Source organism: Sus scrofa, chromosome 14 (assembly GCF_000003025.6).
Source record: "Sus scrofa isolate TJ Tabasco breed Duroc chromosome 14, Sscrofa11.1, whole genome shotgun sequence".
Lineage (NCBI taxonomy): Eukaryota > Metazoa > Chordata > Mammalia > Artiodactyla > Suidae > Sus > Sus scrofa.
Window position 1 is genome coordinate 31,333,496 of NC_010456.5, and position 24,744 is coordinate 31,358,239.

Genomic DNA, 24,744 nt, shown 5'->3' on the forward strand with positions numbered 1-24,744 from the left:
TCTCTGTAACGCTGGAAGTTTTGCTTCGTGTTTCTTTCCCCTGTTTTACTTCTTGTATCACTTAACATTCCCTCCTAACTATATTGAGGTGTAATTGAAGTAAGACAAACTGTATATATTTTAGCGTCGATGTCTGTATACATCTGTAAAACCATCCCCCCCATCACGATCGCAGACATTTCTAGCACACCCAGCAGCTCATGCCTCCGCCACTTCCTTTCCCAGGTAGCTGCTGACCTGCTTTTTATCAAGAGAGATTAGCTTGCGAGTTGTGGAATTTTATATAAATGGAATCATTTAGTATGTACTCTTTTTTAGCTTGGCTTCTTTCACAGCATATTGATTTTGAGCTTTGCCCATGTTACAGCAATGGTTCACACCTTTTTATTGCCAGGTCGTATTCTGTTGTCCATGGTTTGTTTACCCATTTACCTGTCGATAGTCATTTAGATTGTTTCCAGTTTTTGACTATTACACATAAAGCTGTTATGAACACGTGTATACAAGTCTTTGCATGGGCACAAGTTTTCATTTCTCTTGAGTACATGCCTATGTGTGGAACAGCTGGGTCCTATGGGAGATGCTTGCTAAGAAACTGCCAGATGTTTTCCGGAAGAGGCTGCACCATTTTAAATTCCCACCAGCAGTGTATGAAAGTTTCGTTTGCCCTACATTCTGATAATGCTTAGTTTGGTCAGTCTTTTTGATCTTAAGCCAATCTAGTGGGTGTGGTTTTATTTTGCATTTTCCCGAGGAGTAATGATGTTGAGCATCTTTTCGTGTGCTCATTGATCACTTGTGTATCTTCTCTGGAGAAATGTCTCTTCAGATCTTTTGGCCATTCCTTTTCTTTCAGTGACCACACCTGTGGCACATGGAAGTTGCCAGGGTAGTGGTCACATTGGAGCTATAGCAGCTGGCCTGTGCCACAGCCACGGCCATGCTGGATCTGAGCTGCATCTGTGACCTGAGCTGCAGCTGATGGCATCATGGGATCATTAACCCACTGAGTGAGGCCAAGGATTGAACCCATATCCTCATGGACACAGTGTCAGGTTCTTAACCTGCTGAGCTGCAGTGGGAACTCCCTTTTGCCCCCCACCCCTTTTTAATATTGACAGTGAGCAGCTGTGGTACAAAAGGATGGTCTTGGAGAGCTGGGAGATAGGGCTTCTTCCCTGTCTTCATCTCCATCAACTTACTTACACCCCCAGGTTCCACGGGGTCCTTGCTATGCGACATAGCTTCAGGGCAAATCTAGGCTCTCTTACAATCTGATCTACCAACCCTAAATATCCTTTTTTGACATCCCCAGACCATTATTCCCTGTGGATGGTGGGATTGTAGTTTTTTTTTTTTTAGTTCTTTTTCTGTTGTGATTTTCCTCATTTTTTTGTTTCTTTATAAATGAATATTTTTTCCCCTAAGGAATACAAATTATTTATATGAGAACCAAAGAACTTGGGGAGATCTTTTCATGGTGATAAGTGAAAAATGTTAGGCAAACATGTATGAGAAGAGGTGGTGGCAAGAGAAGAAGATGTCATTTAGTGGACATGGTATAGATGCCTATCCATGTGGGGTAGTTTTTAGTAACATCAAAAAGATTGGCAGATCCCCCAACTATCCTTCCATTAGCTCTGAAGTTAATGCCTGACATTCCCACTGTCTTTCTTCTTCTTCTTCTTCATCTTTTTTTCTTTTTAGGGACAAGCCCCTGGCATATGAAAGTTCCCAGGGGTAGAATCGGAGCTACAGCTGCCGACCTACATCACAGACACAGCAACATGGGATCTGAGCTGCATCTGTGACCTATACCACAGCTCAGGGCAACACTGGATCCTTAACCCACTGAGCAAGGCCAGGGATCGAACCTATATCCCCTTGGATACCAGTCAGATTCATTGCTGCTGCATCACAACGGGAACTCCCCACTTTATTTCTTAGAATTAACACATCGGAAGTCTCTAATGGGATGCATATGAAAAGCTAAATCACCATTAGTCGTTATTAACTTGGTGTTAATTAATTCGTAAGACTATTTCCAGTTGGCTTGTGAAGACCTATAAGAGTAGGACACAAGCTAGCTAATTTTTGCTGAGAAAGTTGTAATGATAAAGGTGTGGGCTCCTGAAAAGACACAGGGTTGGTCAGCTATGCAAAAAGTTGAAGAAAAAAAGTTGAGCTTGGGGAAGGAGCCAAAACAGAACACAGAGAGGTGAAGAACTGGATCTAACCCAGCTCTCAACAAAATACAACCCTCCATACTTGAATTATGGTTTTCTGTGTCATTTCATGGGGACTCACAAGGTTTTGGAATCAAAATCCAGATTGCAGAAGAGTCAGTGGATGATACCCTTATCATGGGGACATACAAAGAAAATCATAGTTACTTTTTATTGTGCACACAGTGTGTGTCAGGCACTATACTGAGTATTTTGTGTACATCTGTCTCTTAATGATTCACAATAAATTGATGAGGTTGCTGGTAGTACAGATGAGGAAATGAAAACACAGGGTATTGGAGTTTGCTAAAGGTCATAAAACCAGTAAGTGAAGAATTTGAACTCAAATCAGTCAGACCCTCATTTTCCTCTCTGTTTTCTTCCTTGAGGCCAGGGGGGACACATATTTCTGACTCGGCCTTTTGCTGCCCATTTTTTAAATTGGGTTGTCTTTTTGTTAATGAGTTGTCAGAGTTCTTTATTCTAGATTCCCATCCTCTGTCCAATATAAGTGTTGCAAGTAGTTTTTCCCTGTCTATAGTTTACTTCTTGTTTTCTTAATAGTGTTTCAAAGAGCAGAAGTTTGAATTTTGATTCACATCAACTTATCACTTGTTTCCTTTTATATTTTGCACTTTCCGTACAAAAGAACCTTTGAGAAACTTAAGAAACTTTTGTCTGTCCTAATGTCACTCAGATTTTCTCCTCTTGTATCACTTTACATTTGTTTACAGGATAACACCATCATGGATTATTGTTTAACTTAAAATTAACTTCTTAAAAGTGGGAAGAACCTTTAAAAATAGGCATTATAAGAGTATATACTGCATGGCTATGTTTTTATAGTGTATAAAAACTGTTTTGGTAGAAGCCAGGTTGGGGATCACCCTGGAGAGGGGCCAGTGACTGAGAGATGCTTCCAGGGAGCTGGAAATGTTCTTTTTCTTGACTTGAGTCCTGGTTAAGGTGTTTGTTTAGTTTGTGGAAAATGTACTTAGCTTACAATTTGTATTCTGTGTGTCTCTCCTACTTTGCAGGATTGTGTGCAGCTGAATCAGTACACACTGAAGGATGAAATTGGAAAGGTAAATATCCCAGGAGCCAGGCTGGTTTTCCATACCTTCCCTGGGTGTCTTGGAGACTATGGAGGAAACTCCACTAGAGGTGGGAGCAGGAGAGGAGTCCTTGGCAGTGAGGCGGTGGGTGACAAAGGTCCATCTGTTTTGTTTTTTAATTATACTGTGTTTCTACAAGCTCACAGAGCTTCCAGGGAAATCCCATGTCAATAACATTAATGCTGTGTTTTTTTTTTCCTTTAAGGTACTCTCACATCTATTTTTGCCTTTATATCAGCCAATGGGCAGTATCATTGCAGGGGTCAAAAACTCAAATGCCAATAGATAGCACATGAGTAGTATAAATGAGCAGAGCATGTTAGGTATAAGACAGTAGGGAGTGGTGAAGACTGTGGCAAACTTACATGGAAATGTGAATGCCATGAATGCATCTGGCTGGATATAAGAATAGAGAGTGGTAAGGTCTGTGGTTAACTGTTCACATATGGGAATGATTATGGCTCCATATGGCCAGATCTTCCATTTTTTTCCAAAGAAGCCAAGAATCTGGATTTTTATATCCGAGCTTTCTGTTTTTAAATGTTAGTCACAAATTCAAACTTTCTAAAAACTGTAGATCCAACAAAACACAGGGCAAATTTTCTGCCAGTTCGCAACCTCTGTGTTAGGGTCCTCATTTTGCAGCTCATAACTTCTGGATGGTATGTCAGAGGCGTCTCCCTTTATCCAGGGTTCCTATGGCGTGGTCAAGTTGGCCTACAATGAAAATGACAATACCTACTACGTGAGTATCTGCATTCCCCTCCCTGCCCCCATCCTTGTTTAGAGAAAAAGCCTTCTTTCCAGTGCTTGGCTTCCTGGAAGATTTTCCTAGCTCCTGTCTCATTTTATTCTTAGGTCATGTTTATTTTGTGCCTTAGGAAGGAAGTGGGGAAATGGAGAGGTGAGGTGATTGGCTTAGAAAGACTGAGTGAATAAATTGAGCCAGTGTCTCATATCCTCACTTTGGGCTGTCATTTCTACCTCCTCTGTAGCCCTGAGAAGCAGGTCGTAGTGATTCAGAACGCCCTCATGGCTGAGGTTTCAGAATCAGTCCAATGTGGTTTCAAATCCTGGCTTTCCCATGTGCCAATTGCATGTCCTCAGGCAAGTGACATAACTGTGGGACCTGGGTTTCCCCAGATGTCACATATCCCTTGCCCATCACTCCAGCTCACTCTTGTCTTGAGGTGGTGGTACCAATCCCGAGGCTGCTGGTCTCCCAGCTGAGAGAGCTGACCTGGAACCTTGGAAGTACCCTCAGGGCTAGAGGGATCCCGGGAGTCCAGCCCCCGCATAACCTGGGAAGTTGACACTTTCCTGTGATGGGATGCTCACAACCTTGTCCTGAGGCTGCTGGGACGCCGAGCACTTGGCAGGCCTGGGAGTGGAGGGAATTCTCCCTCTACGCTTTTCTCCATTTTAACCAGGATGCGGGGTCTTTTCTCCCACAGGCAATGAAGGTGCTGTCTAAAAAGAAACTGATCCGACAGGCGGGCTTCCCACGTGAGTTTGTTGCCCCAGGGCCTTTGTTTTTAGGCACGGGGCTGGGGCAGGACAGAGAGGGTTGTGTTGAGGGGTGTCCCCTGCAGAGAGTGCCCTGGATGGATTCCCCAAAGACAGCACTGGGCCTCCTGCTGAGGCTTTTTAATTCCTTTGCTTTAAAAAATATTTATTAAAGTAATATAGGTATCAAGAGGAAAACTGGCAGCTCCTCAGAAAGTTAAACATGAAGTTACTGTATCACCCAACAATTCTTCTCCTAGGTTATCGACCCAAGAGAATTAAAAATACATGTTCACATAAGCTTATATGTGAGGGCTCATTGTAGCATTGTTCATAATAGACGAAACATAGAAACAACGCCAAACGTCAGTCGACAAAAGGTGGTCTGTCTAGCCGATGGACTATTACTCAGCCCTAAAAAGAAATGATATTCTGATACATGCTGCAACACAGATGACCTTGAAAACATGATGCTAAGTGAAAGAAGCTAGGCACAAAGGGCCACATATTGTATGATGCCACTTATATGAAATGTCCAGAATAGGTAAATTTTAGAGACAGAAAGGTGATCAGTGATTTCCAGGGGCTGGGGTTAAGGGTTAAGTGGGGAGTGACTGCAAATAGGTACAGGGGTTTTGGGGGAGGGTGGCTTTGAAAATGTTCAGGATTTAGTGGTGATGGTTGTACAACCTTGTGAATGTACTAAAAACCATTGAATTACACATTTTAAAATGATGAATTAAAAATTTAAATACCGGAGTTCCCATCATGGCCCAGTGGAAACGAATCTGAATAGGAACCATGAGGTTGTGGGTTCAATCCCTGGCCTTGCTCAGTGGGCTAAGGATCCGGCATTGCTGTGAGCTGTGGTGTAGGTCTCAGATGTGGCTCAGATCCAGCGTTGCTGTAGCTCTGGTGTGGGCCGGCAGCTACAGCTCCAATTAGACCCCCTAGCCTGGGAACCTCCATATGCCGTGGGTGCAGCCCTGGAAAAGACAAAAAGACAAAAAAAAAAAAATTTGAATACCGTAAGGCATTTCAATTATATCTACAAAAATACGAAAGAACAGAAGGACATATAGAGAGATCAAGTTTCTTTCTGCACTCCTCCCTCTCCCTGCAGGCAGCTCCCACTTTTAGCTCTTTTGGGAGCTGGTAATTACTGCATGTGATCAGGTGTAGGTGAGCATATCAGAGGCTGCTCCAACATAAGCTCGCTGCCAGCAGTGCTGAGCAAACTGTCAGCTTGAGCCAAAAAGAGAAGGTAGATAAGAAGAAACATAAACCCCATCCTATCACCAGACCCTGGTTTATCCTGCTTATCTAACTCTGAGCCAGATAATATCCTTGTGCCATTATTTCTTGATTTAGTAATTTTCAGCATTGACTTCTGACTTCCTCTGAGGACAGCTTAAACCACCCCTTAGCGGCCTTTCCCCAACCAGGCAATGAGATGATTACATGACATTCAGCACCTCTGTTGTTCCTGCCCTTGGTCACTTTCTTCCTTGTTCCAGCAGGTGTAGCAAGCGTCTTTCCTTTGAGTTTGTCTTCCCTGTGTTCACATCCCACTCCTGACACCTGCCCCTCTGCTTTTACTTTGTCAAGGCTGACACATTTGCATCGGGTTTGTTGATCACACATAGACCCTTTTTTTTTTTTTTTTTGTCTTTTGTCTTTGTTGTTGTTGTTATTGTTGCTATTTCTTGGGCCGCTCCCGCGGCATATGGAGGTTCCCAGGCTAGGGGTTGAATCGGAGCTTTAGCCACCGGCCTACGCCAGAGCCACAGCAACGCAGGATCCTAGCCGCGTCTGCAACCTACACCACAGCTCACGGCAACGCCGGATCGTTAACCCACTGAGCAAGGGCAGGGACCGAACCCGCAACCTCATGGTTCCCAGTCGGATTCGTTAACCACTGCGCCATGACGGGAACTCCTAGACCCTTAATGTAATCTGCAGTGTAAGTGTTTTGACTGTGGACCTTTCCATCACTGTGACCTTTTGAGTGTCAGTCACTGCAGGGCCAAGCAAGTCCTTTGATTTTTCTCTCACTGGCTCATCTGTTCTTACCCCTGACATCATTTCGTATTTCCACTATTTCCATGAGTAAAGGAGTTGAGGGCTAATGTTTTTTGTTCATATTATGGAGTGGGAAAACTGAGTCCTAAAGAGGGGAATATTGAGATTGCTGAGCTAGACTCGAGACCTCTTTTCCTTGTACCACAGTGAACTTTTTTTTTGGGTCTTTTCTAGGGCTGCTCTTGTGGCATATGGAGGTTCTCAGGCTAGGGGTCTAATTGGAGCTGTAGCCACCAGCCCACGCCAGAGCCACAGCAATGCAGGATCCGAGCTGCATCTGTGACCTACACCACAGCTCACGGCAACGCCGGATCCTTAACCCACTGAGCAAGGCCAGGGATCGAACCTGCAACCTCATGGTTCCTAGTCAGATTCATTAACCACTGAGCCATGACGGGAACTCCCACTGTGAACTCTTGATTCTCATTGTGGCTTGGGTCATGGAACAGGAAGGAAGGGATTAACAGGAGGCTGGCCATAAGGGCTGGGTCTCCAGCTTCAGTAGTTTCCAGCAGCAGAGAAGATAGATGAAAAGAAGGCTGTTTAACGCCCCTTGTGGGAGTTCCATTTGTGGCTCAGCAGTAACAAACCTGACTAGTATCCAAGAGGACGTGAATTCAATCCCTGGCCCCAATAAGTGGGTTAAGGACCCAGCATCGTCATAAGCTGCGGTGTAGGTTGCAGACACAGCTTGGATTCTGTGTTGCTGTGGCTGAGGCATAGGCCAGTGGCTGCAGCTCCAATTTGACCCCTAGCATGGGAACTTCCATATGCCACAGATGTGGCCTAAAAAGACAAAAAGAAAAAGAAAAAAAAAAGCCCCTTGTGGCGTCAGCCACTCCAGCCCTGCTGAGACCCTTCCCCTCTGTTTGTCCTGCCTACAGTCCCGTCTGCAGAGGACAGTCTCTTTGCCTTGACCTTAGGATAGTTCATGTCTCCTCCAGGTCGCCCCCCACCCCGAGGCACCCGGCCAGCCCCTGGAGGCTGCATCCAGCCCAGGGGTCCCATTGAGCAGGTGTACCAGGAAATTGCCATCCTCAAGAAGCTGGACCACCCCAATGTGGTGAAGCTGGTGGAGGTGAGGTGGGGGAAAGTGGGGACAGGAGGGAGGAATGGTGATGTTCGAGCTCTGGCGCTGTTATCACCCAGATGCCATACCACTAGTTTCCAGGGAGAGCCACGCCACATCAAACAGCCTGTTGCAGGGCTGAGATGTAGCTATTTCTACAGGCTCCTTCACTCTGTTATTTGGTGTCATCTTCACTCTTCCCTAAGACTATTTATTTTACTCCTGTTTTACAGATGAAAGAATTGAGGCTCTGAGGGATACTGAGGCTTGCCCTTCACCCACTTCTGTCTTTTTGGAGCTGGTTCTCTTTCTACTACACATATGTGTAGTTGTAGCACAAAAGCAGCCATTAATTTGCATGTAAACAAATGGGCCTGGCTGTGTTTTGATAAAACTTTGCTTGCAAAAACAGGTGGAGAGCCAGATGGCCAACCCCTGCTCTAGATCACCAGTTCTCCAACTTTTCGGTCTCAGGACCCTTTTATGTTCTTAAAGATAATTGAAGCCTCTAAACAACTTTTGCTTATGTGGTTATATTTATTAATATTTATTGCACTAGATTTAAAATGGAGAAGTTTAAAAATTACCTTTAATTCATTTAACAACAACAGTAATTCTACACATTAACACAGGTGACTTTTTAAAAAGAAAAATAACTATTTTCTGTAACAAATGAAGTGAGGAGAGCAGCATAGTTTTCATTTTTGCAAATGTTTGTGTTAATGTGTGGCTTAATAGAAAACAGCTGGATCCTCACATCTCCTTTTGTATTCATCCTGTTATGACGTCGCATGTCACATGGTTTCTGAAAAATCCTTAGAGAATGAGAATGAAAAAGACAAATATTGTCTTAGTTTTATTTTTTAAAATTAAAGTATAGTTGATTTCCAATGTGTTTTCAGTTTCTGTTGTACAGCAAAGTGACCCAATCACACACAGTTCCCTGTGCTGTACAGTAGGGCCCCATTGCCCATCCATTCCAAACATAACAGTTTGCATCCAAAAACCCCGAATGGCCCATACATCCATCCCCCTCCCTCCCCCCTCCCTTGTCTTAGTTTCAGAACAGAAATAGTATTGACCTTGTGGGTTCCTTGGAAGCATCTTGGGAACCCCGAGAAGTCCCCAGACCACATTTGGAGTAGCTCTGGTCCACAGGGACCAGAACTTGTAAACCGTATGTGATAAAGCACTTTATTGGAGGTACATTCAAAGTGCGATGAGAATAAAGAGTGGGAGTGGCCAGTTCAGCCTGAAGGCTTCTCAGAGGAAGTGATGTTTGTGATGGCCCTGGCTGTTTGCTGGATGGAGAAGACAGGGAAGGGCATCACAGGGGCAGGAACAGCATATGCAAAGGGCAGGAGGCCTTTATTTGGCTAGGGGCTTACCTCCGCCTCTGGTAGATGTGAGGGTCATCAGCCACACTTTGCTTGGGGCCCTTTGGGTACAGAAGTCCAGATGGGCAAGTGCCTGAGTCTGTCTTTCCCTCAAAGGGCAGAGCGTAGGGTTCCAGGTTGGCTGTCCTGGGCCTCTGCCTGGGTGCATCCTTTTCTCAGGGCTCCTCTCCTGTGGCTCTTGAGTGGCTGGTGATGGTGAGTGTGATATGGGAAGAGGTGGGAGGACCAGTCTAGCCAAGGAGGCTGCCTTTGTTTTTTCTCAGAAGGAGAGAGATGGTGGCTGCAGGTCATCTTCACCTGTCACACTGGGTTTCACAATTTCAACTCATCGATGCTGGAGTCAGCCATCTTAGAGGAAGCCCAACAGTTAGCACTTGGTTAGCACACAGGTGTGGGTCCTGGCGGGATCTCCCTTCTCCCCAGTGCCCTGTGGCATGAGGGCTCCCTACCCCAAAAAGACTCTTTGCCAGCTTGCCTGTTCATTCATTTATCAGGCATTTCCTGAGCACCTATGTGCCTAGTCCTGTACAGGGCACCTTGGAGGCAGCCAAGGCAGATACAATCTGATGCCTGCCCTTTGGAGAGAGGGAGGAAGATAGAAATAGTGGTAAATGGTGGGATTTATGGGGAGTTTGGGGTTAGTAGATGCAAACTATTACATTTAGAATGGATAAATCCCCAGCAGCGGGGTCCCACTCTGCAGTACAGGGAATTATATTCTGTCTCTTGGGATACAACATGAGGGAAGAGTCGAGTTCCTGTCACGGCTCAGTGGTAATGAACCTGACTAGTATCCATGGGGATGCAGGTTTCATCCCTGGTCTTGCTCAGTGGGTTAAGGATCTGGCATTGCTGTGGGCTGTGGTGTAGGTTGCAGATGCAGATCGGATCCAGTGTTGCTATGGCTGTGGTGTAGGCCGGCGGCTACAGCTCTGATTGGACCCCTAGCCTGGCAACCTCCATATGCCACGAGTGCAGCCCTAAAAAGAAAAAAAAAAAGGCCAAAAACAAAAATCATAATGAAAGATAATTTGAGAAAAAGAATGTAATATATGTATGACTGGGACATTTTGTTGTACAGCAGAAATTGGCACAATGCTGTAAATAAACTATACTTGAATAAAAAATATATAAATGAACAAAAGAAATAGTGAAAGCAGGAAGGCTGTAAGAGAGAGTGTGAGAGCGAGAGAGAGAGAGCACACACCGTGGCAGTTCTAGGCAGGGAGACAGCATTTCCGGCAGGGCAGGGGCATGGGGACAGGATTTGAATTCTCACCCAGAGGACCAGTCCATTGTGTCCTAGGAAACAGAATCCTTATCAAGCCGAGACATTTTCCAAGGGAGGAATCCTCCCCCTGCTTTTGTAACCTCCTTTCTGGGTGTCTTGGACCCTTGAGGATTGGGCTAGAAAGCACCTATTTTCCAGATGGTCATTTGGCTCGCTCGCTCTGGGTTTTTTTCCTGTGACCTTCTTCTCAACCGGGAGAAGCAGTGGAAATCGCGGCCCTCCTGTCGGCAGGTGCAGTCATGTGGATGCTGCTTCCTCCCTGCTCATGATTTTCTCTCTTCCTCTCCCCCTCTCCTTATCTCCGGCCTGTTCCATGTGGCTGTGCCAACAGGTCCTGGATGACCCCAACGAGGACCATCTGTACATGGGTAAGAGAGCCCTTGCCTTCTGCCACCCTGGCCTCTCCGGACATCCCCTGCCCTGGGCCTCTCCCACTACCAGATGCTCCTGGAGCTTCCCCTTTACTGCTCCAGCTGGCCCCCCTGGGGAGCCACCCAGAGGGCTGCCCCCCTGGGTTGAAGCAGGAGGTGGAGGGAGTTCTTGCTGGGACTTTATCCTGTTCATTCATTCGCAGATGTTAATTGAGCATCTGCTGTAGGCTGGGCACCGTTCTAGACCCTAAAGATGCAGTGATGAGTAAGAAAGATGAAGCCCCTGCCCTTAATGAAGCTGGTGTTCTAGTCAGGGAGGGCAGAGAGCCACCAGCTAGAGTCGGCCCTCTGTGTCCGTAGGCTCTGCATCTGCAGATTCAACCAACTGTGGATCAAAAATCTGAAAAAGAAAAAAAAAATCGCAGAATGGTCCAAAATGTAAAACTTGAATTTGCCATGCACTGGAAACTACCTAGTGTTTATGTTAGAGTTATAGCTACTTATGTAGCTTTTACTTCATACTCGTTATTTTAAGTAATCCAGAGATGATTTAAGTATATGGGAGGGTGCATGAAGGCTGTATGCAAATACAACGCCATATTATATAAGGGACTTGAGCCTCTGCAGGTTTTGGTATCAGCGAGGCTTCCTGGAACCAATTCGCCATGGACACAGAGGGTCAACTGTAGGTAAAGCAGACAGTCGACTTCAGATAGATGCTCTGAAGGAGATATGAGAGGGTGAAGTGAGAGAGAGATGGGGGGGGCCACTTCAGATAGGAGTGACCACTTAGCATCTGAATGTCAAGGACACCACATCCGGGGAAGAGCTTGCCAGGCCAAGGAAACAGCGGGTACAAAGGCCCAAGGACAAAAGCCAAAAAAAAAAAAAAAAAAAAAAAAAGAAGAACATTAGAGAATTGCAGTTTCTCAAAATGTGGTACCACTAGCACTTTAAGCATATGACATGATTTTAGGTGTTACACGGACAAACATTTGAGAATTTTGTTACATCACTGTACCATTGTATATGCTCAACTATAACCAGCACATGAAACTCATGATTTCATGGGTATCCTTACCTGAGATAAGGCTAAAAGTTTTAACACTAAGTCAACTTAAAGAAAAGTGTGAAATAAATAATAGTTAATGTGGTATGTAGATATGGCCAGACTATAAACATGGTAGGTAAACAAGTGAAAATTGGGGAAAGAGAGAAGAAATCACAAACGTGAAAGCTAATTGCTGTCCCACAATGGCATCCCCAGCATCTTCCTCACTCGGGGCTGCAGACCTGACACCAGATGGCTTTGGGCTGCTCCTGAGGAGGCAGGTTGTTCATACAACAAACATTACAGTTTGTCAGGCCCTGTTCTAAGTTCTTCAGGGAATGAAACTCAACCCCCTCACCCTCAGGAAACTCTTGTTCTGGGGAGGACAGACAGATACACTGAGACCTGAGTATTATGCATACACTTGGTAGGTGACAATACTGCAGAGAAAAGCTAACCTGAGCAGGGTCAGGGGAGCTAGGAGTTCTGGGTTAGAAGTTTGGGAAACAGAGTGCATCCTCGAGATGCCTCCCTGAGGTGATGTTTGTGCAGGACAGTGGGGACCAGATGGCAGAGGACACTTCACACCATTGTAAGACCATGCCTTTTACTCTGAGTGAGAAGGGAGCCATTGGAGGGTTTTGAGCAGAGCAGTGGAATAAGTATGAAAAGAACACGACCTGGGCTTCAAAGAGGAGTTTCCTGGGAGATCCCGTTGTGGCTCAGTGGTCACTAACCTGACTAGTATCCAGGAGGACTCGGGTTTGATCCCTGGCCTCACTCAGTGGGTTAAGGATCCGGCGTTGCTGTGAGCTCTGGTGTAGTTTACAGACTTGTCTTGGACCTGGTGTTGCCATAGCTGTGGTGTAGGCTGGCAGCTGCAGCTCCAGTTCAGCCCCTAGCCTGGGAACTTACATATAACGCAGGTGGCCCTAAAAGCGCCACCCCCCACCAGCAAAAAAAAAAAAAAAAAAAAAAAAGAAAGGAAAAAGAGAGAAAAGAAAAAGAAGAGTTTCCTAAGCCATTTGGACCACTCAGCTTCTTTTTTCATTCCTTGAGGCAGTGGTGTTGGAAGATAGTTGTGCTGGTTTTGGTATGTGATACCAGTGGTTTTGAAAAAATCTTGACAGAAATTTTAGTTTCATGCCGTGGCTTACGACAAGAACAGAGAGGGCAGCTTGGGAAGCTGGGTAGCAGCTGTCCACAAGGGTCCTGCAGCTGCAGAGCCAGCTGACCCTCAAAGGCTAGAGAACACAATCGACATTTCTAGAGGTTAAAAACCTCCTGGACTTCACTGGTGGCTTGTGGGTCAGGGATCCAGCGTTATCACTGCTATGGCTCAGTTTGTGGCTCGGCCCTGTTTGTTTGTGGCCATCCCTGGCCCTGGAACTTCTGCATGCCATGGGTGCAGCCAAAAAAAAAGAAGAAAGAAAGGAAAAAAAAAACCCAAATCTTCCCTCCTACCACTCAGCCCCAGGAAGGATTAAACTGTTAGTGACTGAAAGTAGACCTATTTCAACAGGCTGCCTTCCCCATGCCAACCGAGTTATGGTGCTTGGGAGGAAGCAAAGAAATTCATGAGGCAGCTTTTGAAAGTCAAAATGTACATGAACACAACATTGTAAATCAAGTATACTTCAGATTTTTTTTTTTTTAATGTACATAAACAAGGTGGGAAAGCAGGAGCCAAGGGCCTAGCACTTCTGTCTCTGGAAATCTTACCTTCAGCTCCATTGCTTTTGCTTCTAGCCACAGCCTGAAGCAAAGGCATATTTGCCCCAACACTGGTTAATGAACCTGAATACAGGGTGGGGCCTCGGGGGAGTTAAGTGCCTTTTTCGGTTAGAACTTTTAAGCCTTCTTTTTGTCTGAGGAGCTGGCCCTTTCCCCTTGGCCATCTCGGTCCTTGGACAGCTTTGAAACAACCCTTTGGTTTCTCCTGTAAGAAACTCCAATGTGGGTAGGTGACTCTAGAACAACAGACAACTCCAAAGTCATTCTTCACTGGATTTTGAAATTCACAGTGCTGTTTTTTCACTTCCTAAAGTACAGCTTCATGTTCCTGGTTGTATTTGTCCAAGCAGAATAAAATTAAGATAACTACACTGTATAACCCAGGAGTTCCATTCCTAGGTGAACACTGCCAAAGAATGGAAAACAGACATCCACACAAATACCTGTACACGAATGTTTAGAGCGGCATTATTCATAAGAGCCAAAATGTGGAAACACTTCAAGTGTTTATCAATTGATGGATAAACAAAATGTAGCATAGCCACACCAGGGAATATTATACAGCCATGCAAAGGAACAAAGTACTGACAGATGCTACAACACAGATGAACCTTGAAAACATGCTAAGTGAAACAGCCAGTTACAAGAGGTCACCTACTGTATGATTACATATATATGAAATGTTCAGAATAGGCAAATCTATAGAAACAGGAAGCAGATTGGTGGTTGCCAGGGGCTATTTCCTGGGAGTATGGGAAGTGACTACTAATGGACACTGGGTTTCTTTTTAGAGGGGCTGAAAATGTTCTTGAACTAGACAGAGGTGGTTGTTGCCCTGGAGGCTGTGGATACTAAATGCCACTGAATTATATACTTTAAAATAGTTTTACGTTCTGAAAACTACTGCCCAACTTTTCAGATATGCAAAAAATAAACCAAACCTCTCCCATCACCAACAAAAAAGCTCTGCATTCCCTGAATACAGTTTACCTAATACTTGGTGTTTGGGGGGACTTGGTCCCTACACACACAGGGCTGGGGGAAGCTGGGATGCAGTGAGGCATTGGCATGCTCTATGCAAATTTGAGTCCAGAAGGGCCAGTTTAGGGGGAAGCAGGTGAGTTGACTTTTAAGGGGATCTCCACCTCCAACTCTGTCTCCAAGTCTTAGTTTAGTTTGGACTGAGAGTCAAGGGAAAGGGTTCGAGGGCCAGCTAACCACAGAGCATTGAGGAGTTGGAAAAACATCCAACAATTCTTGGTTTGTAGCCATCAGGATTGTAGCCTGGCAGCTTGAAAAATGTGAGAGGGGTAACTGGAACTTGTTCTTGCTGTTTTTTGAATTAAAATTTTGATAGGGTTCAGAAGACCCCTGGGGCTCCTTTTTTGTGCCCTTGCAATTCGATGTTAAGGTTGTGTCCCCTTAGACCTGTTCTTTGGCATAAAGTGGCTCAGGACCTGGGTGTGACTGAGAGAATGTAGTTTATTTTTATTTTTTTAGGGCCATACCTGAAGCATATGGGAGTTCCCAGGCTAGGGGTCCAGTCAGAGCTGCTGGTGCTGGCCTACACCACAGCCATAGCAATGCAGGATCCGAGCTGTGTCTGCGACCTACACCACAACTCATGGCAACGCCGGATCCTTAACCCACTGAGCAAGGCTGAGGATTGAACCCGCATCTTCATTGATATTAGCTGGGTTCATTACTGCTGAGCTACAGTGGGAGCTCCTGAGAGAATGTAGTTTAGCATCAGTCATTTCTCTGGAGCCCTCAGGTAGGAGAGGAAAGATGAAAGGAGCCAGGAGCAGTCCAGAGTCCACTATCTCCGGTTCCCCTGCTTTGTGTTCTCTGGCGTGGGGTCCTTCCCTGTTTTGAGGACTAGAAGTACAGCCAGCCTCGTATAGTCCCAGTGACACCAGAAATCTCTGATCCCTAGCCACCAGATGGGAATTTAGAAAAGCGGAACCTTCAGTAGCTCTGGTTCAGTGAGCTATTTCTCTCCCCAGCCCCAGTAGTAGATTCAGTGCTTCTCGATGTTTCTAGGGGTAGGAGGGGCTTGGGGAGCAGGGGGAGGAAGATGGATTTCCAGTTTCCCAATGTAACCACTCACTCCCTTCTCTATCCTACAGTGTTTGAACTGGTCAACCAAGGGTGAGTGTCCCCATTCCCAGCAGGTAGGCTGCCTGAAGCTTCTGAGCTGCTAAGCTGCATGAGGTGGTGCAAGAGGGCAAAGGCCCGCGCGTCTGGTTTGCACTTCATGCATGTGTTGACTTTTCAGGCCTGTGATGGAAGTGCCCACCCTCAAACCACTCTCTGAAGACCAGGCTCGATTCTACTTCCAGGATCTGATTAAAGGCATCGAGTACTGTAAGCAGGGCCTGCGGGAGGACCCTCACCCAGGGGGGTGGTGAGCATGCCCTGGTGGTGGATGGGAAGTGGAGGGTTTCCTACTTCCCTCCTGGAGCCCAGGGATGTGGGCAGGAAACAGAATTGTATGAGATGCAGAGTCACCGAAGGTTGCAGATAGCTCTCCTGGGGCCACACTATGAGCAGAAACCCTTCTGCCACACAGAATAATGAAGAGAAATAGTGATAGTGACCATCCATCCAGCACTTTCTTATGTGTACCAGGCACTGTTAGGGACTCTCACTTGCATCATTCTTTATTCCCAGCAACCCTGGGATCCTGCTGACCTCCTGGAATCTTCATTCCTTGTATGTAAAGTACGAGGTCAAGGACTGAACCTGCGTCCTCATGGATAGCCACAGTGGGAACTCCTGAGAGGATGTAGTTTATTTTTATTTAGTATAAATAAAATAAAAGAGATACTTTAGATAGCATGAAGTATCTCTCACCAGGGCTGAAGTCAGCCCGGACATCAGTAGTTCTGATTGGCAGGTGTACTTTCTACTTCCGGTTGTTAAACATTTTGACTCATACTCTTTGCCTGTTACATAGGATTGTTGTGAGATTGGAATGAGGTGAATGGGAGAGGCCCCTGACTGCGCATTCAGCAAAGGCAGCTGTGGCTTCTGTTACCAACATCATCATTTCATTGTCACCACTGCCACTACCACCCCAGAAACGCAGTTGGGTCTTCCAGACCATAGGGTCATCCTCTCCCATGGGCTGACGTACAGTGGGGAACAGTTAGCCAAGTCTCCAGTCCTGTTCTGTGCTTCGCACCTCAAATTGACCTGCTCTAGTCACTGTTGGTTTGGTGAACAGGTTGAGTAGTGGCATTAATAAATGAAAATATGTTTGATTATTACAAGTCTTGATACTTCTAGTTGGGAGTCAAGCTGAACAACAACTTTCTCATGCACATGTGACTTAGACTATAGCAGGTGGTTACCAGTTGCTCTGGGCAGTCTCGTGTCTCACCCCTTCCTTCAGACAACAAGACAGCTTCTTTTGAGACACTCCTCTTGTCTTACAGAGTGTTCAGCAGGTTTGGGAGGGGAAGGCTGGGAAGAGCCTGGGGCCTCAGGAGAACAGTGAGGTTCCTGCCTGTGTCTCTGGGCCATGTGGGCTACGTGGAGCTCCTCACATTGTTTTTCTGGCCCCTGTCTCTCCCATCCTGTGTTGATGCTGCCCCCAGTACACTACCAGAAGATCATCCACCGGGACATCAAACCTTCCAACCTGCTGGTGGGAGAAGATGGGCACATCAAGATTGCGGACTTTGGTGTGAGCAACGAGTTCAAGGGCAGTGATGCCCTCCTCTCTAACACCGTGGGCACACCCGCCTTCATGGCGCCCGAGTCACTCTCAGAGACCCGGAAGATCTTCTCTGGGAAGGTAGGTTTGGACCTGCCTGAGATGCAGAGTTCTACCTGTGTTAGGGTCCTTTCCATTTTAAGTGGCAAATACCCAGCTCACTGGCTTTAAACAGTGAATCCATCAGATCATATGGATGAGGAGTGGGGTGCGTTTGGCTTCAGGCTTGGCTAGACACAGGGATTCAAATAGGAATCCATCTTGCCATCTCTCAGCTCTGTTTTCTGGAATTCCTCCTCAGGTGAATGGGTCATCAGCAGCTCCAGGCTACTTTCTATCAGTTTACCAGCCTCAGTAGAAAGAGCATTGTTTGGGAGTTCCCGTCATGGCGCAGTGGTTAACGAATCTGACTAGGAACCATGAGATTGTGGGCCGACTAGGAACCATGAGGTTGTGGGTTCGGTCCCTGCCCTTGCTCAGTGGGTTAACGATCCGGCGTTGCCGTGAGCTGTGGTGTAGGTTGCAGACACGGCTTGGATCCCGTGTTGCTGTGGCTCTGGCGTAGGCCGGTGGCTACAGCTCCGATTAGACCCCTAGCCTGGGAACCTCCATATGCCGAGGGAGCGGCCCAAGCAAAAAAAAAAAAAAAAAAGAACATTTTTCTTTCTGAAGAGCTCCAGCAAAAATCCTGGGGTTGGCTCTGATTGGCCTAGCATGGGCCATATGCTCATCCTTGAGCCAATCACTGTGCCTAGGGGAAGTGTTGCTCTCATTGGCCAGGCCTGGGTCATGTGCCTAACTAGAGGCTGGGGATTGAGGGGCAGGAACAGCTATGCCCCTGTTCTGAGCAGTCAAGAAGAGGTGGTTCCCCAAAGGAGAGCTGGGGGATTGGATGCTGGGCAGTAAAAGCTGTAGACACCTTTTACTGCTCCTCATCCCCTCACACAGAACTCTTTTTTTTCTTGCAGGCATTGGATGTTTGGGCCATGGGTGTGACACTGTACTGCTTTGTGTTTGGCCAGGTAACAGGCTGGGATATCTTGTATCCTGGGGGTTGTGGATGGGCCCCCTTGGATTAATAGTTACCTCTGCAGTTAGATAGTGCTTATTCACTTAAAAGTTATTTCATTTTATTTCCACAGTTAGATCTGAATATGAAAAATTATGCCTTCCCAAATGCACATAGCTCTATGTGATAGTCATATCTGTTGACAAAATGAACAGAGGATTAAAACAGAAGGATTGGCAGAGGCTCTAGTTTATAAATTCAGTAGTTGATGAATTTAGGGCAAGAAAAGCAAATGTGCTACCTCTGCCCACTCCTAAACCAGAAACAGGCATGCCTAATCAATAACTACTCTTTTCTCCTGAGCCCAGTTTTGCTTTGATGTTCTTCTCCCAGTGTTCCTAGAAGCTGTTGTTGGAGGAATAGAATTAGAATGGAAGTTAAAGCCCATCTAGCATTATTGATTTAGGGAGTGCTGTTTTGTCTTCTTTTTGTTGTTGTGCTTTTGCTGTTGTTTTTTTATTACTGATGTTTAGGAGCTTCTGTTTTTAACTCTGAAGTTCAGCTTGATTATGTGAGCAATAAAAGTGTGAATTATTCCTTTCCACAAGCTTGTACTCCTACTGAGGAAAGCCTAAGAAATTAATTCCATGAGGAAGTAAAGGAGTTCATTATCCCCAACCCTACCCAACATTTGGTTAGAAAAATTTCAGGAATTCCTGCTGTGGTGCAATGGGATCAGCAGTGTCTCCGTAGTTCTGGGATACAGGTTCAATCCCCACCCAGCACAGTGGGTTAAGGATCTGACATTGCCCCAGCCACAATGTAGGCTGTAACTGTGGCTGGATCTGATCCTTGACTGGGGAACTCCATATGCCTTGGGGTGGCAAAAAAAAAAAAAAAAAAAAAAAAAAAAAAGGAGAAGAAAATTTTCAATCCCAAAGCAAAGTTGAAAGAATTGTACCTCCTTACACGGGCTTCAGAAGCTTACTATTTGTTTGTAGCTTCCTTTCTTTTTTCTTTTGGGGTAAAATTTATATGTAATGGAATACACAGATTTTAAGTGTACTATTTAATGTGTTCTGTCAAATGGACACCTGTGTAATCCAAACTCTTTATCTCAAGTTACTCCTCTTAATGAAATCATTTTCCTTGGATCAGAGTGGACCAGGTCACTTCCAGTGACCTCTTCTGATCTTCTGAACACCCCACATAAAGGTTCCTTTTCTCAGCACAATGCCTGAGCTCCTCTTGGGTCAGGCCCTCCACCAGGTGAGAGCATCCAGTCACCCAAGCGGTGGTGCATGAACAGGCTTCAGAACCTGCCCAGTCTAGGCTTAAATCCCACCTTTGCACTTTCTGGGACACCTCACCTCTCTGAGCCTCTCTTTTTCTTTTCTGTAAAAATGAGATTAATTTTTTTTTTATGGTTTCTGAGCATATCCACAGAAATAATTCAAGCATTCATTAATTCAACAAGCATTTATTCAGGTCCTACTTTGTGCCAAGGTTGTTCCTGGGCACTGGGTGTCAGTAGTGAGCAAGACACACAAAAATCCTGCCCTCTTGGAGCTGACATTCCAGTGCAGGAGTTAAACAATAAACAAATATATAGGTAATATAATGTTGGGGGAAGGTGAGATAATGAGAAATCACATGGAGGTGGAGGGGGTGTCTGTTTTAGACAGGAGCTCGGAAAGTCCTCCCTGAGAGGGTGAGCTTTGATCAGACACCTGACTAATGGTAGAAAACAAGCCATGCAGATGTCAGTGGGAAGAATATTCTAGGCAGAGGGAATAGCCAATGAAACATTTGTCCTGAGAAACCTCAGTAGAGGGACTGGCCCAGGCTAAGCCCTCACAAATCACAGCTGTTCCTGCAGCGTCTTTTGTATTGTTCTTAGTACTATTATCCTTCGCCTGGCAAGTAGGTGAAGAAGTTTGCTTTTGTATAACTCGGTACATTAAAGCACAGCTACAGAGGAAAGCCACGGTATGGTTGGGAAGGTTCTAGCCCTTCTGGAAGTGGTCCTTTAGATCTCTGGGGAATGGGAATGGCTTCCTCTCTGGACTGGCAGAGAAACTGGGCTGTTTCTTTGCCATAACCCATATGGAGTGACATCTGCCCTTGCAGGACAGGTGTGCCAGCCACTGATGGCCGCCCTGTCCCTCACCTGTCTCTACAGTGCCCATTCATGGATGAGCGGATCATGTGTTTGCACAGTAAGATCAAGAGTCAGGCCCTGGAATTTCCAGATCAGTGAGTATGGCCCTGATCATGTTGCTTCTCTTTCTAAGTGAGCCCTTGGTGACATCTGCCACCCCTGATGTGTCTCCCACCCCCAGGCCTGACATAGCCGAGGACTTAAAGGACCTGATCACCCGCATGTTGGACAAGAACCCAGAGTCAAGGATCGTGGTGCCAGAAATCAAGGTACCTAGGGGCCCCTGCTGCCCCGTGGGGTATGCACTGGGGGCTCAGCTGTGTTCTCTGCTTGGAATTGTTTGGCTCAACCCTGCCTCAGCCAGGCCCCACACCCCTCTGTTTATAGCGATGCACCTTCCTTGACACCGCTGCCCTCTTATGTCCTGGGGCCTCTGGGGTGTGGGGGCTGGTGGGGTGAGACTTGTGTTCACTGTGAGTGTGGAAGTGGGATCTGTTGTCAGCTGAGCAGCTAGCACTTGCTCCAATTGGCTTGGGCTCATGGCATCCACCCTCCCAGACCAGACGAGACCAGACCAGGGCCTCTGGCGGCTGAAATCTGGTGTCTTTTCCTTGACCTTGCCCGTCCCTTTGTGAAAGTACAATGAGGGTGGGAGGACATTAGTGAGCAGTTTGACCCCCCACCCCTGAATTCTACCCTGTGAGAAGAGATCCCTCCCCACCCCTTCCACTGCAGGTGTCACATGCACCCACTTGGACCTTAAGGAAATCTAGAGGAGTTCCTATTGTGGCTCAGCAGTTATGAACCCATCTAGTATCCATGAGGATGTGGGTTCAATCCCTGGCCTTGCTCAGTGGGTTAAGGATCCTGCATTGCTGTGGTTGTTGTGTAGATCAGCAGCTACAGCTCCGATTCAGCCCCTAGCCTGGGAACTTCTGTATGCCACAGGTGTGGCTCTAAAAAGCAAAAATAAAACAAACAAAACAAAACCCAGACGTCTAGAGATTGGCTTCAGGAATCTTAGACACCTAAGCTAACTAGCATTTGAAGAGGGGGCAGCCTGAAAGGTTACAGCAGAGGGCTGGGACCCCTGGGCAGGTAGTGGGGGGCAGCGCTCTGCCCATGTCCTCTCTCGATTGTGTCCTTTGTGTCCTTCTGACCCATCTGTTTCCCAAGCCTGTTTCCCTTTCTGTGAAGTGGAGAGGATGCCGCCTGCTCCGAACTGAGCCTTGTAGGCACTGGGGAGAGTTGCTGAAAACAAGCAACTCTACAGCCTGAAACTCTCCGCAATTGCGAGGCAGATGGCAAATTCCAGGCACTTCTGCCAAGACCTGGGCCAGAGGGAGGATCCAGGCCACCTCCTGCCCCAGCCCATAGCTCCCTCCCATTCTCTGTCCTCTGTCTTCTCCACCTTTCCTCTCATCTCCCTTGCCCCCACCCTCTGCCTGGCTTGCAAGCTCTCTTGCCTGCCTGACCTCAGGCCCTTGCCTCTCCCCTCCGGTGTCCCCTCCCTGGGCCGGCAGGGTCTCTGGGAGCCAGCTGCACTGCCCCTCACCCCTCCTGTCATTCATTGAAGCTGCACCCCTGGGTCACGAGGCATGGGGCGGAGCCGTTGCCTTCGGAGGATGAGAACTGCACGCTGGTCGAGGTGACCGAAGAGGAGGTCGAGAACTCAGTCAAACACATTCCCAGCCTGGCTACCGTGGTAAGACGGGACGAACCACTACCCAAGAGCAGGGACCGTGCCTGAGGCAGGCCTGGCAAGGACAGGGATGCAGGAGGGTGACTGAGACACAGGCTTTGGGCCTGCAAGTCAGGATGGCTGAGCCTACTCTTCACCCAGCGCTACCAGCCTCTGGGCCTCAGTTGCACATACGGCCACGTGGCCCCTGCATCTTGTAGCTTGAGTTCTGCCTGCAGCCATCGCCCAGCTTCCTATAGATGGGGTAGCCCCTCTCCAAGGATCCAGAGGTCCCTCTTGGGATTCCTGCTTTCAGAGCATGTCACAGGAGCAGGAGGAAGAGAAGGACCAGGGCAGGTGCTGATGAGCTCCCTACGGGCTGGTTCTTCCGTCCCTAGAGCAGACGGCCTAGTTCGTCTCATCTCTGCCGTGTGGGTACTGCCAGGGCTAGAGGCTGGGCCTCCACTGCCCAGGCTGCAGAAAGCTCTGCCCAACTCCTGAGGGTGGGCATTTGCTCAGGAGCCACTAGGCCTCCTTTTATGGCCTTGCATTTGGGTCCTGACCCAGGAAGAAGGAGCCAGATTTGGAGTCCTCAGGCCTAACCTCAGAGACTCTGAGAATCACCCACTTGCCAAGCCTCTGCCCAGGGGGAGCATTTGGCTCTGGGAGGGAGCCCAGGAACCTCAGGGGTCTGGGGTCCAGGCCATAGTCCACCTGGGGCACCTCACAATCCTGGGTGTGTTTGGCCAGTACCTGCCCCAGCAGGCAGGCAGGGCCCTGGGCTCTGGAGGGCACTGCTGGGACTGTCTGCAGAGACACAATGTCCAGCTTCGAGTGACCACCCCTTTAGGAGCCCCAGTGCTGGTTCCTTCTCTCTCAGCTTTGCACTTTGCCCTCTGCTTCCCCACACTCTCTCTCTCCGTCTAGAACCTGAGCTCCCAGGGCAGGGCTTCCATTCACACCTTCCCTTCCTCTCCCATGGGAGCCTCTGCATGACCTTCACTGTTCAGCACTCACCCACCCCCACCCCCGCCTTCCCATCCACCCACTACGCATGCCCATGTCCTGAGCCCAGGGTGGTGGGAAGGCAGCTGGTGTCGGATTTCCAGTGCCTTTGTGGGTTATTCTGTCCCAGGTTGGGGGTGTTCTTGGGAGGAGGCCTCTGACCCGAGAGGTCTGAGATAGGCGTTGATTATTCAGGAAACACTTCTTGAACACTGAGTGGTTTCCCTGGGGCCTGTGTTGGGAGCAAGGGGTACAGTGATGAGTAAAAGCAACATGGCACCTGCAGATACTGGGCAAAGAACCTACAAATAAATGTGCAAGTAACAGAGGGGCTGTGAAGGGTACCCTTGGGTGGAGGGCAGGGAGGAGGCAGCCCTGGTGATGGGCTGGAGAAGGCCTCCCGGAAGATTTGCACCGAGAGGATGGCGGGTGTTCATCAGGCCGAGGGAGGGTAAAGGGCGGGGTTGTTCCCGTCCCATAGAGAGGACAGCAAACGCAGGGATCCTGTGGCGGGAGGCAGCTAGGCCCACGAGAAGCCTCAAGAAAGCCAGGGCTACTGAAGCAGTGCAGAGCAGGTGGAGGGAGGGTGGCATGAGGCAGGGCCACACAAGTCCTGAGCCTACAGCCAAGATTTAAGTCTCGGGGCCAAGAGGTGTAGGAAGCACCTAAAGGGTTTGACTCAGGGACAGCATGGTCAGCGCTGGCCTCAGGAAGATCCCACGTGGAGAATGGACTAGGGGTGGGGTGGGGAGGAAGTGGGGGCTTCCGCAGCTCTCTGAGAAGGAGGGAATGCAGTGGGAGGGTCCAGGCCCCCTCATGGCACCCAGTGTGTGCGGGGTACGGGGGTACAGAGATGAATAAGGTATAGCGCCAGCCCTCTAGGGTTCCCAGCCTCACGAGAAAGATGGATCTGGAAAGAAAGAATCCCCCTGTGGTACTGTCACATGGTGAGAGGCCAGCTGGCAGAGGACCAGGAACGGGGGGCTTCCCAGGGTAGGAGCTCCTTCCACTGGTTCCTGGGGGCTGGGAAGGCCAGGCTCCCCAGGGGGAGCCTGCAGAGTCTCAGAGGAAAGGGGCTTATGTGTTCCAGGAAGCACGGAACTTGGGCCTTGGCAAGGGAGGGACTGTGAGAGCCTTGCCAAGGGGCATGACCTTCATTCTCTGTCTCTATCTAGCATTTTTCTTTTTTCTTTTCTTTTTTTTTTTTTGGTCATTTGCATTTTCTAGGGCCGCTCCTGTGGCACATGGAGGTTCCTAGGCTAGGGGTCTAATCGGAGCTGCAGCCTCCAGCCTACGCCAGAGCCACAGCAACGCAGGATCAGAGCC

The 24,744-nt window shown here is 47.7% G+C and overlaps 1 protein-coding gene across 15 annotated transcripts in view; it reads left to right on the plus strand.

Annotated features, from left to right (window-relative positions):
* The window catches only part of CAMKK2 (calcium/calmodulin dependent protein kinase kinase 2), a 59,087-nt gene that overhangs the window by 26,078 nt on the left and 8,265 nt on the right, over positions 1-24,744 (plus strand). For 11 of the 15 annotated variants that reach the window (XM_021073026.1, XM_001929310.5, XM_021073034.1 and 8 more), the window contains 12 exons: positions 3,263-3,310; positions 4,032-4,085; positions 4,795-4,846; positions 7,873-8,006; positions 11,017-11,053; positions 15,971-15,992; positions 16,120-16,208; positions 17,444-17,643; positions 18,531-18,584; positions 20,754-20,827; positions 20,914-21,001; positions 22,309-22,437. In XM_021073026.1, coding sequence (XP_020928685.1) covers positions 3,263-3,310; positions 4,032-4,085; positions 4,795-4,846; positions 7,873-8,006; positions 11,017-11,053; positions 15,971-15,992; positions 16,120-16,208; positions 17,444-17,643; positions 18,531-18,584; positions 20,754-20,827; positions 20,914-21,001; positions 22,309-22,437 — 981 coding nt within the window. The remainder of the gene's footprint in view (positions 1-3,262; positions 3,311-4,031; positions 4,086-4,794; positions 4,847-7,872; positions 8,007-11,016; positions 11,054-15,970; positions 15,993-16,119; positions 16,209-17,443; positions 17,644-18,530; positions 18,585-20,753; positions 20,828-20,913; positions 21,002-22,308; positions 22,438-24,744) is intronic. The other 4 variants (XM_021073030.1, XM_021073037.1, XM_021073031.1 and 1 more) reach the window with 1 other exon arrangement.